This window comes from Podospora pseudopauciseta, chromosome 1 (assembly GCF_035222475.1).
Source record: "Podospora pseudopauciseta strain CBS 411.78 chromosome 1, whole genome shotgun sequence".
NCBI classification, from domain to species: domain Eukaryota; kingdom Fungi; phylum Ascomycota; class Sordariomycetes; order Sordariales; family Podosporaceae; genus Podospora; species Podospora pseudopauciseta.
The window spans coordinates 2,025,108-2,041,984 of record NC_085892.1 but is presented as its reverse complement, the minus strand read 5'-3'; the positions used below and the strand labels follow the sequence as shown (position 1 = coordinate 2,041,984).

General features: G+C 51.4%; 4 protein-coding genes and 2 non-coding genes across 6 annotated transcripts; 3 read left to right on the top strand and 3 right to left on the bottom strand.

Annotated features, from left to right (window-relative positions):
* The first annotated feature begins 3,008 nt into the window (after nucleotides 1-3,008).
* On the top strand, nucleotides 3,009-4,120 carry QC763_105540 (uncharacterized protein). The gene is made up of 3 exons (XM_062907124.1): nucleotides 3,009-3,133; nucleotides 3,194-3,267; nucleotides 3,319-4,120. The coding sequence occupies exons 1-3, from the start codon at nucleotides 3,054-3,056 to the stop codon at nucleotides 3,990-3,992; spliced, it is 828 nt and encodes a 275-aa protein (XP_062770041.1). The 5' UTR covers nucleotides 3,009-3,053; the 3' UTR covers nucleotides 3,993-4,120.
* A 484-nt stretch (nucleotides 4,121-4,604) lies between these two features.
* Nucleotides 4,605-4,726, bottom strand: QC763_0006700. The gene has a single exon. It is a non-coding gene; the product is annotated as a tRNA-Leu (tRNA).
* Nucleotides 4,727-5,333: 607 nt separating this feature from the next.
* On the bottom strand, nucleotides 5,334-7,635 carry QC763_105535 (uncharacterized protein). Its single transcript, XM_062907123.1, has 2 exons — nucleotides 6,163-7,635; nucleotides 5,334-6,087 (listed from the first exon to the last, which is right to left on the bottom strand). The coding sequence occupies exons 1-2, from the start codon at nucleotides 6,298-6,300 to the stop codon at nucleotides 5,662-5,664; spliced, it is 564 nt and encodes a 187-aa protein (XP_062770040.1). The 5' UTR covers nucleotides 6,301-7,635; the 3' UTR covers nucleotides 5,334-5,661.
* Nucleotides 7,636-8,994: 1,359 nt separating this feature from the next.
* On the top strand, nucleotides 8,995-9,509 carry QC763_105530 (uncharacterized protein; the record flags this gene model as incomplete). Its single annotated transcript, XM_062907122.1, has 2 exons — nucleotides 8,995-9,272; nucleotides 9,341-9,509. 2 exons carry the CDS (start codon nucleotides 8,995-8,997, stop codon nucleotides 9,507-9,509), a joined length of 447 nt encoding a protein of 148 aa, XP_062770039.1.
* Nucleotides 9,510-11,305: 1,796 nt separating this feature from the next.
* QC763_0006670 lies at nucleotides 11,306-11,379 on the bottom strand. Its single transcript has one exon. It is a non-coding gene; the product is annotated as a tRNA-Lys (tRNA).
* A 382-nt stretch (nucleotides 11,380-11,761) lies between these two features.
* QC763_105520 (uncharacterized protein) lies at nucleotides 11,762-11,983 on the top strand (the record flags this gene model as incomplete). The annotated part of the gene is made up of 1 exon (XM_062907121.1): nucleotides 11,762-11,983. The coding sequence occupies one exon, from the start codon at nucleotides 11,762-11,764 to the stop codon at nucleotides 11,981-11,983; it is 222 nt and encodes a 73-aa protein (XP_062770038.1).
* Nucleotides 11,984-16,877: the final 4,894 nt, after the last annotated feature.

The following is a 16,877-nucleotide window of genomic DNA, read 5'->3' as shown; positions in this document are numbered from 1 at the left end:
CTCCCCTTGTCTCGCTCGACAGCAACAGCACTCTCCCCAAGCCAAGATGTCCTCCCCCTACCAGCATCACCATTCCGGCCTGGAAGCAACACACCTTTGACAACCCTCCTACTCCGACAAAAGAACAATGTCCTCCCTCTCACCACCCTCCACCCAGCCGACCACCGCCCCATCTCCCCCGATCACGGTCAACCACCACCCCTTCTCTTCGTCCGGCGGACCGGCAGTATATCGATCAATGTCACTAGAGTGGAAAGCCGGCCAGACTCAGCACCTCGCCGCGGGCCTGGTTCCCCAACCTACTGGGCAGCCCCCCAGGATCAAGATTTGGTACTCCCCAAAGCCCCCACAAGCCACCCTGATGCGTCTGGCGGAAAGCACGTACTGGACTAGACTCTGGGTGGTGCAAGTGGCGTGCCTGCCGAGGTCGCTGCTGGTTGTGTACGGGTCAGATATACGGGCTTACGAGGAGTTTCAGGGGTGGGTGCAGGTTGGGAATGGTAATGCTGGTGGCGGTATGGGAGGGCAGCTTCAGAGAACCCCCGCCCCAACAACACACAGAGTCTCAGCTTGTGGCTACCATCATGGCTCCTATGCGGAGGCTACTGGAAACAAGAGAGAAGAGGCATACCAGCATGATGGCGCTGGAGAGCCTGGTGGAGAGGTTCGCGGGGAATGAGTGTAGTGAGTTGAAGGATAGGGTTTATGGGCTGTTGGGGTGTCCGAATGATGTGGCTACTAGTTTGGGGGGTGGGGTGGAGCAGAGGCTGGGTCGGTTGAATATTACGCAAACGCCGGGGAGGGCTGTCTCGCCGCGAGGGAGGGGCACAGTGGGTTCGTTGAGGGTCGACTACAACCGGTCGTTTTATGATCTTTGGAGGAGTGTAGTTGGGTTTGCGTTTCATCATACGAAGAACATTGGTGGAAAGACAGGGGTTGGGTATCTGAAGGATGAGGAAAGACCGATCACGATTGTGAGGACGGCTGGTATCATTCAACGGGCGCTTGGTCAGAAGCTTGACGAGGAGCTTTGTTCTACAGAACGACCACAGCGGGATCCTGAGGCTATCGGAGCTGTTGGATATATCGCTGGTGAAATTCTCCGAATTGGTCCTGGCTATGGGGATTTGGTGGGATCACACCGCGCGCAACAAGACTGGACTTCCTCCTGGGACGAATTCTACGACAGCGAGCAACTATCGACGCTTAGGCAACTCGACGAGGAGTACATGACAAGAATCTAGGCCGCATTCGAAATATCCCCGACCCATTCGCCATTGGCTCTCGTATACTTGTCGATAGGAGACCCGAGGAAGACAAACACGGTGTACCTATGGATGGAACAGCAAGATCAAACAGCGACCTAAGCCACTCCATCTCTTCAGAGCAAGAATCCTTCTACATCGCATCAGACGAAGAAGGCCGGCACGTCGACGGGGATGCCCGGATTAGTCTTGGAACAGGATACTTCATCGGACTTGTGCCACCAGCAGCCAAAAGAAGGGGATATCGTCGTCCGGTTCTGGAACTGCAGCGCTGCTATAGTGATGAGGCCGCTAGCCACTTCCAACATCACGCCAGACCAGGCAGCATCCAGTCAAATGTTCATGTTGGTCGGACGAGCAGATGTTGCTAGCTCCTCAGCGGGCCCTTCGGACGAAACGACCACTTCCCCTCCGGAACACGACATGCAGTTTGAGCGTTGCGCGGCTATGGCACGAGGAGCTGGGGACAATGATGCGGCTGCTATTCGTCTTGCGGGCTATCGGGAGGGGTATTCCCGGGAGTCATTGGGGGCTATTTATGTCGATATAGGTCTAAGGACTCTGCAGATGATCACAGCAAGTCTTGAGGTGTGACTGGAGGAAGGGAGGTTGTGGGGCTGAATTTAAGGCTGGTCAATTTTGGGGTTTAGCGTTTGGATAGTGATTTTGATTGGATAGATTTTGTTGATTGCTGTAAATGCACCGTAATTCTTTTGCGTGCCTATATAGTCACACCCGATAAGAACTTTGGCTCAGCCCGTATTAGTCTTATAAGGCAAGTAAAAGGTAAGCGCAGTAAATATTACTCTGAGCTGAAATGGGTCTAACGACTGTTCGGCTATATTTACCGTAACTAAAACTAATTACAATTTCCATTTTCTTTTTACGTATATTAATAACCCCCGAATCCTCCGTGAGCCTTACTTTCTTACTCATACACTCAGGCCTGTGGCCGCGCCCCAAACCACTATCCGGGCGGTTTTTTCCTAAATACTCTGCGCGAATAAATACTTTTTACAAATACGGAAACATAATGCGTTTGTTTTATCCGGAAAATCTAGCGATTAATATGACGAACCCCTATCCAGAACCTCTGAAAGGGACACTGGTTGAAGGCACTTCTGAACAATCCTGGTTCGGTACAGCTAAACAGTGTACAATAAATGGCTTGTCTCAATCACAACAGTCTAGATACCAACGATTGTGACTTGTATTGCATACTGCGGAACTGTCTATCTATACCAGCCAGTTCCTCCGTATATATAGACCTAAGGACCGTGGACCGTTGACTTATAGACGGTCCTCGGTCCACTCCTGATTGGCCGATGCTGGATCATGGACCGTCAGCCCCGCCGCGGTCCCCGGTCCCCATCTCATTGGTCCGTCCTGTCCACCTGGACCGTGAGCTTCGCTACCTCCTGCTCTCCCATTGGCCTCAGCCCTCTCCTGTTCCCTCCCCTCCCTGCACCCCTAACCCTATATCATGCTCTCTGCCGTATGCCGTCACAGGTTTTAAATTTAATTTATAAGGCGTTGCGTAAATTTTTATTTTTAGAAAATAGCGAGTGTAGAGTTAAGCGAAAACAAGCCTAATTCTAGGCTAACCGTTCTTAACCAAGATAAAAAAAGTTTTTCAGAGTCTGACTACCTAGGTAGTAGTAATTGATTCACGTGGCTTTGCAGGAGATGTTGGTACTTTTGTTGACTGTCCCGTCTTGTTTGACATGCCGGTTTGTGTCAGTTTTGTCAAGCCTGCAGCACAAGGTAGAACGGCGAAAGAAAGCCAAGATGGGACATCACAACCGCCATTTTGCTGGCGATCCGCACGCGCTGGAGGGTGTTTGGAGTCCACCAACTAGTGCTGCAAAGTTCGTTCTTGTCGCTGTGAGAATCGGGTGAGTATGACTGCTGACAAGAGTGCAAATTAGCTTTTGTGAGGAGGACTATGCCGTCAGCAGATATTTCGCCGAGTTTATCAGCACTTTGACAAACTTGGCATATGGTATGCCACCACCTTGCCTCAAATAAGTGAAAGTTGTTGACCTAGCAATAGTTTATTACGCCCTTGTGTACATGTACGGTCCTGGGAGCAAAGGCTTATTCTCCCCCAGATATGATTTCATGTCCATCTCTCTCCTCGTCCTCGGCATTGGCTCTTTTGCCTTTCACGCTACCCTCCGCCAGTCAATGCAATTCGCCGACGAGCTTGCCATGTTAGGGCTTGTCTGGTCTTTGCTTCAAGGTGTTCTCACCATTGGGACGAAGCGTGACAGGATACTCAACTGGTCGATGGCTGTGGGGTTTCCGCTCTTTTCGGCGTTTTACATCTCGAATGGCAAGATCATTTACCATGCTTCTGCTTTTGGGCTGGCGTTGGTTTTGATCACCATCCGAGGGCACTACTTGTTTCTTTGGAGAAACCCGCCGTTTCCGGAAGCGAAGAGGGTATCGTGGAAGAAGAGGGGGAGGAGGACGCTGTGGTTGTTGTTAATCGGATATGCGCTTTGGAATATTGACTTGGAGTTTTGTACGGAGCTGAGGAGCCTGAGGGTGAAGATGGGGTTACCTTGGGCTTGGGTGTTGGAGTTGCATGGGTGGTGGCATGTGTTGACTGCTGTCAGTGCGAGCTGGTTTATGGATATTGTGAGGGAGGTCCAGGAGGAGTTAAGAGATGGTGCCAGCGTGGCGGGCAAGGATTCTGAGAGTGAAAGGTTGAAAGAGTTATAGCAGAGGCCTTGTATATCAATTTTTTGAAGGTGAATCCTAAACGCTTTTCAAAATAAGGAACATGGACAAGGAATTGAAGAAAACATCCTGTGGGTCTGGTGTGCTTACTAGACGATACAAGATCCAGGGTTTCACAACTCGGCAGCCAGAATTCCAGATCAGAAGGGGCCCAGGTTTTTCCTGACTGTCCCATGCCTCCACATGCGAGACAATTTAGCCGCCTTCCATCTCGGCATCCTCCCTGATTAAGATCTCGCATGCAGGACAGCCTGCTTACACGATGAAGCACTGAGTAAGGCTAACATGTAAACAATAATGTATCATTTACTAGCTAGGTAGTAACCACCATGTCAGTGGGGTAGAGCACGAGCCTGTGATACTTATATTGCTTGCTACCTAGCTGGCATGGATAGTGCTGCAACTTGGTCATGTCCAAGGCGTCCCCCTATATAGCCCCCTTCTTCCATCCCGAGTCTGTGTTAACCCGGCAACCTCATCTCCACCTCCAAAAAGCCCTGCCAAGACCAGCACCCACTGAGTCGTGCACACCCACAAAAACTTCTCACTCATAAGCTCACCCTCTCAACCATCCCAACATCACAATAATTGTCAGGCTAGATGGCCGAGCGGTCTAAGGCGCCACGTTAAGGTTTCTTTCAAACCCTTAATCTCAACTCCACTTCCAGAGTTCCGTGGTCTCGTAAGGGGCGTGAGTTCGAATCTCACTCTAGTCATACACATCCAAGCACATCTTCACTTGTCTTTTGCCTGATTGCACCACAATCACCTCCTTTTTTTTTTTTTTTCTCTGTCTTTTGAACCTATATCAAGGCATTTATCAACAACAACTCAACTCGTCTCCACCAATCGATTTATACCTCGTGTTTCATCTCCAGATCTACCAGATCACCACCAACCCTTTTTTTGCCTCAGCCGATCAGTCCCCATCCCCATCCCTCACATGCCCACGTGTTCTTTTTCATATCATAGGATTGACCTAATCTCCATTTCCAAACCTTGCAACATCGGAGCCCTCGGAGATTTCACAGAACATACGTAAGCTTGAATTAACACTGCGGACTTTCCCCATGCAAGGTACCATCCACGTAGTTCAACCCGCCTTTCCACTCAATAGCCGCCACGACAACGAGAGAGATCACAGTGGAGAAAACACATCCAACGTATACTTCCTATATTGATCATCAAATTTCCCGACCCATCATATCTCGTATTTTGCATCTACCACGTGACGTGGCCGGAGATTATGGCCCCAAAATTTTCCAAAAACATCACCAAGTACCTGATATCTCAAAAAGACGTGGGTTGAAACTGACCAAATACCCCATGTATCTGTATTGCACAAAGGTGCAATGTAGCCAGCAGCAAAGACCTTGTTACACCATAGTTCTTTCTACTACGATCATAGAACCGGGGGGCGGCACGTCCCGCTCAGCTTACCCTACCCCAACGGTACCTACGCTGCGCCCTGCTGACGTCTGCGGTAGTCCTGCGGCTAGATTTCCTCATAGCAACTACGAAACCCGATCACTGGTATGATTGTTCGATCGTGAAATCCATATTATCTTCATGAAGAGGAGGGGTACTAGAATACATAGTTCCTAACTGAGCCGCTGGGGGCTATGAACCTATTTTGATTTCTCAGCTCTCCTCACAGCCTGAAGATCTTTGCAAAGTGACACAGCATGTAGCACTGCAGAACATGATCCTGTAGGTAGATGGCTAGTGGGAAAAAACTATGCATGTCAGGTGCAGCAGCATCAGTTGATACAGGCAGCAGCAGGACTAGAGTGGATCGTGGGTTCCTATCACGATCTAGCCTCGCCCAATACCAAACGACATGCTGTGCAGAGATACATCTTGGACACTTCAAGTCTAGTGTTGCGCTGAGGTTGGTGATAGTGCCGAGGGCCAAGACCAGGGATGCCGTAATGGGTTGTCCGAGGATCGCAGTCCTCCCCTCATCAACGACGGTGTGCCCAGACTCCCAGACCGGAGGTATTATCCCGCTGGAGAAAAGTCCATCACGACAAGATATGCAACAGGGCGCCCAGTTTCTAGGAAATGGTCTTGGCACCTATGGGCAGAGTGCCGAATTGCCGATTGTGCCCAAGGAAGCAAACCTATTGTGTCCTCAAAGGTTTTGATAACTGGGTCGAGGTGAGGGGAGGGGCGTCGGTGAGTGTTTACCGTGTGCTGTCACCGGCCACTTGTACAGTTCAAGACGTGTAAGAATCCCACAGCGTGTTGACCATGTCGTGGTCTCACGAGAAGCACAAGAGCAGGTCATAACGGAATGGAGAAGGTGATAGGACGGGGAGCTTTGCCGTGTGTGGTGAGTGAGTCCACCGCTAGACTGACGTTATGGCGGGCTGTTCGGGGGCGAGGTAAATTGTGTAGCGGGGAAAGCAGCTGAGTCGGTGACACGGTGTAACCAACGAGGGGTGGTCTGTAGGGTTGATCCCGCGTCAAGTTTTCTGGCGAGAGATTGGTTTGCGGACATTGGACTGGATGATCGACGGTCGTGGACACAGTGCGAGACGTGCTGAGGGCTGACTGGGAAACCAATCTGTGCAATGTCTGGGGGTGAATATCTGTACATCGTACCGATGATATACACCAATGTCTTGCTCGATGAGATGCTGATCGGTTTCCATCTGGCATTCCCCTGACACCAAATTCCGCGCTCGGGTACCGTGTTGCCGTGGTTATTTTCACGGCTACGTTGCCCGTGTAGCTTGGCTTTACACGTTGCGTGGTAGTGTGGTGGACAAGCTTCTTGGAAGCACCCAAGATAGACGGAGGAGTGGGAACCAATAAAGGCTAAATATGCAAAGGTTTGGAGTCTTTCTGTGACAGACAGTATCGGGCATGTCGACATGTCGATGTTTGATGACTGAAGTGTAGTAGTGGCAGTCCTCATCGACGCCTCCTGCTCGCAGAATCAGTGCTTGTATATGAGACACCAACTTCCCCAGTGCCGACAGCGGTGTTCAGACGCATGAAGCACCTCGCGTACACCAGCACTGTGCGAAGCGGCTTTCAGGGTCTTATCCCGGTCCCCACGGTGTCGATTCGTCAGCGGCGGGTGGGGGGGAGAGACAACGGTGTGGACGGTTGGATTTTGGTCGCCAAAACAGGGAACGACGACTGCAAGGGTTTGGCAAACATGCCCATCGAGTGGTCACAGCGCAACGGTGCTGTGCCATCTGTACTCCCTGTTATCCTATCCTCTCCTCTCCTCTCTATGTTCATCTCATTAGGAGAGGTATAGTTAGTTGCTGACTGGCAATGCCTTGCCTTGGATGACTCTGGTGGTTGAAGAGCTTGGGAGAAACACTGTCGAATTATTATGGTGGGTTGGGTGTCCGGTGACACTACCGTGGACCTATGTACCGCAGAGCGGGATGCGACGGTGTAATCCATGACGCAGCTGGAAGAGGACGAGCAATGCAAACAGCTCGGAAAAAAAAGAGAGGAGGAGGGAAGAAAAGTTTGATGGGCTCGGATTGACATCTGCAGGGTAATAATGTACCTGATGTGTCGAAGCAAAAAGGAAGCTCTTTCCACAGGTGCCGGATGAGGGGGTCGGCAGCGAGGTGGGTGGGGACAAATGGCATTTCGCTTGTTGGGCAGACAGGAGGAATGGGATTCCCATGAAAATCTGCAGCCATTTCATCATGAACTGCTGACCCCTGTCGGACCTTGGGGGTTTTGGCCGTGGTGGGCTGCATGACGCAGCCAATCAAGGCGCCTATCCGCTGTGGTGGACTGACGACATCGTGCTAATCCTGGAAAAAACCGACGGCAGGAAAAGCAGGGGACCGCTGCCTGAGGCAGAAACGCCAACTCTTTTTTCGGCGGAGGAGTCGGCCATGGACCCGCGCATGTGGCGCCTGGGGAAGAAAGGGACAGAGACAAGACAGGTGCCACGAGAACGACCAAATCGACATCGGTTGAGCCTTCCTGGGTACTATCCAGATATCCAGACATCTAGATACCTTACCTATCCTGACATCGAAAGACCTTAAAAGCCTCGTACTCACAAGCGACGACCACTCGCTCGCGCGGCTAATCGCCAGTCTCTCTCTACCTACTCCCTCCGATCGACGTTTCGCTTTCCGCAGCAAGCAACCCAAAACAGGCCCCCGGTCCTCCGCTCCTTGTGACCACAACCGAGCCAGCGAGCTAGATACCCCTCCCGCCCCCTCTTGCGCCAGAAGCCAATTCGGCCGCCCTTGGACGCCGAGAAAATCCACCGCAGCAAGGCACGTCTTTGCTGATCGCGGGAGGGAAAAACAGGACGCTTGCTCACCTTTTCATCTCCTGACCAGCACGCCAACCTCTCAGCTTACCCGTTCTTCGCAAACAAGCTCCAAACGGTAAACGGAGGCTGTCTTTTCTGCCGGAAGTTTCCGCCGTCTCTTCTTAGGGCGTGACACATCTTTTAACTGTGGGCTTGTGTTGGTCCCCTTTTTTGGCCTCCCACCAGTGACCATCCCAACAAGCCTCCGCGGGGACCCACGACATCCACCACGAGTTGAACCCACGACGGCTGCCCTCGACCCACCAGCGCGACAGTGTTTCGCTGCCACCTCCCTGCGCTACCCTTTTTTCACACCAAACACCCCCTCTCTAGTTCCCACACAGAGTTGTGCTGCAACTTTCTCTCTCTGCCACGCCCTCCCGGCCCTCTCTCCGCTTACTTCAAGCACTACAACGACACTTCAGCCCTGTGCCACGCAGATTGGCGAATGGTGGCAATAGCAAGGTAGCTTAAGTGACGGTGAAGGAGGAGCTGGCTTTTCTTATTAGTCTTCTTTCCCTCCATTACATACATACACGGCTCTACCAAGACGGACCCCATCCAACACTAGCCCGACATTCCCACACACCGCTCCCCTACGGCTCAACCACAGCCCATCGACGAAAATCTCGCACCCACTCGTCGACGGATACTGCAGTTTGATTATACACCTCTATCATGGGTGACCTTAGCCCGCAGAAATCTCAGAGCCCAGACTGGTCGGATTCAGGCTCCGGCACATCGCGCGACCATATCGATGTCCTTCATGGACCCGTTCCAACACGACCTCGCCTCCCCAGTCGAAAGAGCAGCGGTACCATGATTGTCTCTCGGGATGCTTCTGTCGGGCCGATGGAAACAGACTTTGCGCCAGATGATGTGAGGAGCATGAGCCCGAGAAGAACGAGCGAGGACATTGAGCATCTGGGAAAGGAAGCCAGACAAGAGCTACAAAGGTCAGTCCTGGCAGCGCATCGTGACAAGAACCAAAGACCACGCCAGGCATGGGCTAACAGCTGTATAGGCACGCAAAAGCGCTGCAGGATTCGCTCATTGTGTTGTTCAACCGAATAGAGGCCGTCAAGGAGGAACATGACAAGCTCGACAACCACAACAAGTTTCTGCAAAAATACATCGGCGATCTTATGACGACGAGCAAAATCACCGCCTCTAGCAGCCGCGCAAAGAAATAATTCAAGTTTTATGCTGGAATGCTTCGGGACGATGGATCGAGGGTTCGAACATTTCGTGGACGCCCGATGAAGTCGCTACCTGCCACCGGACAACAGACGGGCATGGTGCACCGCTTCGCCGACAAAACTATCCATTACCTCAAACCAATACCTCACCTCGACGAAAGCACCAACAGAACCGGGCACAGGGAGATACGAGACTCCCCGCTCAAAAACACATCATAATTTGGGAATGGTCTTACAGGACACCGGCGTTTGCTGCGCACCTTTGTTTAGCGCTTCTTGCTTTTTATTTTTAAACGATACCACGACGCGCATCTCGGTTTGGCGGCTCATGGGATAAGAAAAGAAAAGAGAGAAGACATGACATCCCTTAGTTTTTTTCTCCCAACCGGCACGCTCGGGGGTGCCTTTGAGAGGGCATAGAGAGAATGAAGCTTTTTCTGGCACAGTCGAGCGAAAAACAACCACACAATCGCTCTGTATACTGGCACTGGGATCAAAGGGGTGGTATGTGATTTTTATTTGGGGGACGGGCATTGGGACAAACTACATGAACGTGGCGTTTATTCACTTTTATTTTGACAGGATTGCTTTTTATTTTTTATTGTCTTTTTTTTTGTTGGTGTTTTACTCTTACTTGACTTCACTGGAGAAGAAAACTTCCCATTTGGTTCTTTTTGTTGCTTTCTGTTTATTATTCTGATGGAGAAAGGAGGAGGTTCTGGAACTTGGGTTGTTTGGTGCAGAATAAGGGACTTTATGTAGATAGGATCTATGATTACTCCCTACGTTGGGCGTTACTGTCACCGCGGTGTTGTCCATGTCTACTTGCAAAGATGCGAGGGAGGTAGCCTACAACAACGAGGAGAAAGAGGCAAAAGCAAGTAGAGCAGGGCATTGCCTGTTGCTGAATTGATCAGATGAACAGTTTGTTTGTTATATGCTTGTTCCTTGCTTGGTGTTGAGCCACATGATGCGAGATCGAATTGTTAAAATGCTCCGTTGATGAGGGGACAATGGTTCGTTATTAGTGGTGGTATCCTGGGAGATGGGGTGGTGCCATTTCGATCCGGGAAGCTGGGGCATGCACCTGTTGGACCCTAGGTGCGTCACGAGCGGTTGTTTTTTTTTTTTTGCCGCTGCGTGGTGGGTTGGGCGAATTCGGCCTTGGGGTTACTTAGGGGAGTGACGTCATCAGGGGTGTGGCTGAGGCTGGGGCTGGGGGGGCTGAAATTTAGGTTTTGATGAAACAAAGGAGGCTGAAGATGATGGAGAGGACGTCATTGTTCAGGGCTGGAATCTGAGCTGTACGGGTTCTTTTGTCACAAGACCGCTGGGGATGGAACTGAAGGCTTGATGCTTGACAGCTTTTCTCCCTCCCTTCCCTCAGGTCGGGTATGCATTCCGCTGTGGCTTGCGGCTGCTGGCGGGTAGCATTTGAGGCGTTTGTGGCGCTCGGGGAAGTTGTATTTGGGATCAACCGACGTGCCGACCCAGAAACAAGGAACGAGATATGGTCATTGTCAAGATTCGGCCCGCGATTCATTATTCATGAGTCAGGGAGTGGAATGTTTGGAATCACGTTGGTCAAAAATCAAGGTACTCTGAGGGGCTCATGGGGATGCTTTTACAGTGGCGAGATGGGTTTCCGGTTGTTGATGCCAAGGGGAATGACCTCATGTTTGATGGCGACTTGGGCTTGCAGGTTGAGGAGGATATGGAGAGATTCATAAAGGGTTGTGCTGAACAGGGCTGCCAACGACAAGTCAATCATAATGGGAAGCTTGTCAACAGCCCGCGTGGCGCAATTGGTTAGCGCGTCAGACTTTTAATCTGAATGTTGCGAGTTCGAGTCTCGCCGTGGGCGGCTCAGTCATTTCCAGTATGTGAATGAAGTGTTGGAATTGCTTTTGGCATTTTTTGGTATCAGTGTTTGTCCTTTTTGCAGGAGGTGGTGACTTGTGAACTGGTGGTCAAGGGGGAAATTGCTAGGGTTGCAATTATTTTGTTAAGCGAGTGGCGGTTTGGAAAGGCAATACAAAAGTCAATGTTGATATATGACCAAGATGCTTTTTGGAGTTCTGACGATAAAGGTCAGTGTTTTGAGAGCCTGCATGGGGCCCACACGCCGCGACCTCTGTCCTTACCACCTGGCAAACCCGAAATTCACAACAGCAACATCGCCAGCCCAAACTTCAAGATTGCGGCGCAACTCTACAACCCAATTCCACTTCCCATTTCAACTCAGAATGAGGATGGTTCATCATCCTTCAGCATCCGTCTTCTCTCGGTCACATCAGCACCCGGTGAACCCATCGCCTGCCGGCTCTGGGCAGACCCTTTCGATAAGGCGACGACAAGAACAGGTTACTATGCTCTGTCTTATGTTTGGGGCAATGCATCGATTGCCGAAGAGATCACGGTCAATGGGCTGCCCTTCCAAGCGACCCAAAACCTCGTGCTTGCCCTGAAGTGGTTTCTAAATCCGAATTCCCCTCCCGTCCGCTATGGGTTGATGCAGATAGCATCAATCAGTGCAACATCCCCGAGCGCAACGACCAGGTTCGCTTTATGGGGTCGATTTACACCTCATGCCACGAGGCTCTTTGTCTTCTTGGCTCCGAGGCTGAAGAACACGACGCCAAGGTGTTTCGCTTCCTCAACACGCTTTGCCAGGATTTGGAACATCCCGACATGCAGGGCGAACACCCCAGGTTGACGCCGCTCAAGGACAAGTCCTATGTCGACACGGTTGATGAGCTGGGCGATATCATTACCCTCCTCAGGACTCCGGTTTTCTATCAGCACGTGTATTGGAGCCGTGTGTGGACATTTCAGGAGACTGTTCTTTCGCCGAAAACATTGTTGATCATTGGAGACCATGTATGCTACGTTCAGGATATTGAGAGGATAACCGACTGGATATGGAGCAGGCCTATTAACGCTATTATCCACTCCAACGCAGTTACAGAGGGCGTCGGTACCAAAGTTTGGAAGACGGTCAGCAGCGTCTTTCTCGATATCGAAGCCAATACTTGGATCACAGACATTACCATCACTCGCAGGCTGAGAAGGTTTCCCAACACGAAACCTTATGTGCTACTGAGCTCACTGGTTTTGCGCACTGCCGTTCGAGATTGCATTGACCCAAGAGACAAGCTGTACGGTCTGGCTAATGTCGCTGACATTGGCATCAAGATAGACTATGATGCACCCGTGGCTGAAGTCTACACAAGTTTCGCCGCCAACATGGTCCGTATGACAAGGGACCTTGCCCAACTTTTTATCACCATGGCAGACGCCCAGTCGGACTCACAGTTCAAGCTTCCACCATGAGTTCCCGATTGCGTTCGTCATAAGAATTTCCCCATTAGGAATTACCACCACGCAAATCGCGGCGCCCCATCCGCGGCAAGATCCATCATTGTTGACGGGAAAACTCTGCGGGTTCATGGCATTGTGATGGACGAGGTGGCAGAAGTGCAAGCCTACCGCCCCATGCCTCCCGAGACTAACAAACTGACCCCAAGCTGGCAACGGTACCGGATCAGATCTGTCGCGGAGTTCCCTTTTTGACGAAAAGGCCGAAACAACCCTGTGCACCACGCTGTGCGAGCCGCCTCGCAAGGACCCAAGAAATGGCCTCTGGACAGTGCAAGCGGTGCTCCGCCGCTTGTTCGAGGAGACAACCGCCCGGCGCGGCGTCTTTGCGTCTGAGCCAAAGTCTGTCGTTCAACCGGAAAGTATCCCGTTTCTGGTGGATGCCCTGATGTTGGTCACCTCGGATGACTTTTATCTCAGAAAAGAGTTGGAACGTGAATGCGGAGATATGAACCTGGAGAGAGCAAAAGAGATGTTCAGATCTATTGTGGATGAGGAAAGGAGTGAAACCCTGGATCCGTCAGACATGATATTTACCGCTAGAATGGTTTATGAAGCACAGAGTTGGGACCGTCAGTGGGAAATGGAGGATAGCCCGTTTGTGAGGACTGCGAATACGGTGCCGTTTCGCACAAAGAATGGGTATATTGGGGTTGATATGGGGGGTGTGCAAAGCGGTGATATTGTTGCTGTCTTGGGGTCTTGTTCTTTGCCTCTCCATCTGGAAAGGGTTGGAGAGGGGTGGTATAGGCTGGTTTCACTCTGCCATGTTATTGGTACGAGAGAAGGTGAGGTTTAGGATGGGGGAGAGATGTGGTTGAATTTGGATTGGTATAACTTTCTGATAGCGTTATCTTTGTAGCTCTTTTACAAACTTTAAACGACGCGAATAGGCATACGCGTCTTGCCAACCACAGGAACATTTGTTCGGTCGTTTGGAAAAGGCGTGATAGGCTGTTGAGGCTCAAAACAAAGTGCAACAACGTGCCCTGTCCGCAAATGGGCCACGGTGAGACACGAAAAGCTTGATTCAAACCTTGACTGCCTGCTGAGGGATACGCACCGCGGTAACTCCCTCAATGGTGGCAGACAGATCCACTCACATGTATGTAATCACGCAGATCTCGCAAATAAAGCCACGAGATAAGGACTGCAAAAGAGGTAGCCTCGAACCTTTCCAAGCCACCGTCAAGTCACACATTTGAAACGTCCTACTGACCTTGAATTCTCTTCTCTCAATCTTCTCTCCTGCGCTCCTTATCACCCTGCCCGTAATCTTCGACTTTCGCTGTCCAGGGCCTCTCCCAGGCGCACGTACAACGCGTGTATACACCATTTTTACCTTGTGTTCTTCGTGCGTGCTTGCTCCCAAGGGCGTTCACAAACGCCAAGAATGAACAACAACACCAGTTCGGGCGCGGCTGCAGGCGCTCAAGTAGAGGCGCATATTGAACGAATGTTGGAAACTGGATTCATGCCCAGCGCTCTGAATATTAGTATGTCGCAACTGATCGATCCTTCAACTCTCTTGTTGACCAGCCTCGAACCTTTCCGTTGTCTCCGTTACTACGCTTGTAACAGTGCCGGTACTGCCTAGTACCTACTTACATATATCTACGAGCCTCGGGGGGGGGGAAATACAACTACCTTATGCTACCTAGCCTTAGGTACTAACCGCCTTTCACATCACCAGGAATTATCGACCCAAACGCCCAAGAATTCCAAACATCGAATCGAGCTCCTGCTGAACTTTGGTTTGTATCGATTTACCCTTCCTTGAACGGGATCGATCAGGTAGGGAGGGGGGTTGACGGCCTACAGTATCCTTTATGAAGTCAGATGATTTCTGACAATCATATAGGGGCTCAGTGTTGCTACCAGAGGCGAGGTGCCACAGTGTATTGTGACCCGTCTTCACGATTTAGCGATCCATGTGGGCTCGTGGCAGGCTATGAAAATGAGGACCGGCGAAGCGTTCATATCTGTAGGTAACCGTTGTTTCCATCTTGAGAAGTATATGGCCTAATATTTTCTACCAGCCGATAGAACAACCTCGCTTGGCTTCTCACAATCTTAGTTATCCCCATCATCCTCAACTTGTGGGTAGCCAAGGCCAGACTTCGGCAAATAGCCAGCGGCAGGAACGCCAAAGCAACAGTGGCCGAGCCCCTCCTAGCCCCAGCGGAGACGCCCACCGCAGCACTATGGAGGCCGCGGCGCTCGAGATTGTTCGTCTCTCCGAAGAGTTGCAGTATCTTCGTCAAGCGCTCGAGTCAGAACGCTCAGCGCGGGAAGAAGCTGAGCCGCATTTTCTCGGCATGGGAGGACCGTATGATTGAGCTCGAGCGGCCACATCTGGGATGAGACCGAGGGACGTCTATAATAATACCTACGCAGCATGAGAGCCTTGGATGCATGGCGTTGCAGAATAGTATGACGTGGTGTTGTGCTTTGTCGACATGCACCTACATGGAAGGGGTCAGGTACAGACCCAGGATCGGAGCAGACAGTATTGAGGACCCAAACATTATACAGCGGTTATTTATGTAGTTGTAATATACTCGGATGCCTCAATCTATCCATCTATCCAAGTCCCGGTGCCGTCAACACAGACCTCTAGAAGAACCTCCATATCGAATCAGGCCCCTTCGCCTTCTTGAATCCTCCATACCACCTGCAGAGAGGATACAGTATCGCCAGCAGCATCCCCCAACTGAAAAAGAAGCCCCACAACTGATCAACTCCCCGAACAGGTTGCTTGGTGAAAGGATCGCTGACCTCCCTGCCAATGAGCGCAATGACGGGGAGCGATAGAGCCCCGAGCATCAAGATGTGGACAATGTAGAAAAACAGCGCCGATGTTCCATAGACCAGCAGGACATGGAAAACCTTGCTCGCAAACAGTGGAGGAAGAACGCCAAAAAGCGCTAACAAAAGGTGGTTACCTGCCATGGTAAAAGCCCAAAAGGCTACATCAGGGGGATACTTGGTCAGGTAAAAGAAGGACTTGACCGAGGCAAGATACTGGTCCCCTCCTTGTTGGTGCTCCGCCATGCTCAAGCACCCCTCAGACAGGTTTCCGACGTGAAAGATCCTGGCGAAGACAAACACCAGAGTAAAGCCTAGACTGGCAAGAGCATTGCCCAACGTAATAGCCTTTGAACTCCACGCCCGCGCCAGGATGATCCTCCCATAGAGTAATCACAGAACCGCGAACGACATCCATGCTAGAGGCGGAAACCCAGACTTGACTCTTTCGTCCATGATAGGGTAGAACCAAATCTTGATCCAATCGCTCCCCGGCAGCCTCGGTGTAGCATCGACACCGCACCTCCCTCCGGTAGGGCTGAGCCAGATATTCCACCAGATCGTCACCGCTGCCCCAATAGCCAGGAACACATTATGAATATGCCACGAAATATCTGCCGCCCTGATAATCTCCACATCAGGCGCCATCTCCTCCTCACCATGCAACCTCGGCTGAGGCCCAGGAAGCAACGGCTCAGTCACATCATCCTTCTTCCTCAACGGCAGGACCTTCAGCAACGCAAACGCGAGTAATCTTTCCGTTTTGGCCACAGCCATCCACGTTAACCCAGCGAGAAGGTAATCCACCGCCAGACTAAACAACACCATGTTGAGAAACCACACCTTCCCGCCCGAGACCGCCAGCCCCATTATAGTTGATATCGCCGTCAGCACCACCGCCCTGACAAAGAAGTGCCACGCCAACTGCCCCGTCATCCATCTCTTATCTGGCGGACGAGAAGTTCGCGATCTCCCGAAATAAACCACCCCCATCCCCAGCAAGAATGTGAACCCCGGTGCGCAGAGATGTGTGAGCGTTCTGATAACGTATGCGGCAGGACGGTTCCATTCGTGGACAGGGGCTGAATCGTTCTCGCCGTCGATCGCGGTAGCGTGGGGCCAGGAGCGCAGCATGAGGGAGGTGTGATCGAGGGCCATGAAGGCCATTAGCAGACC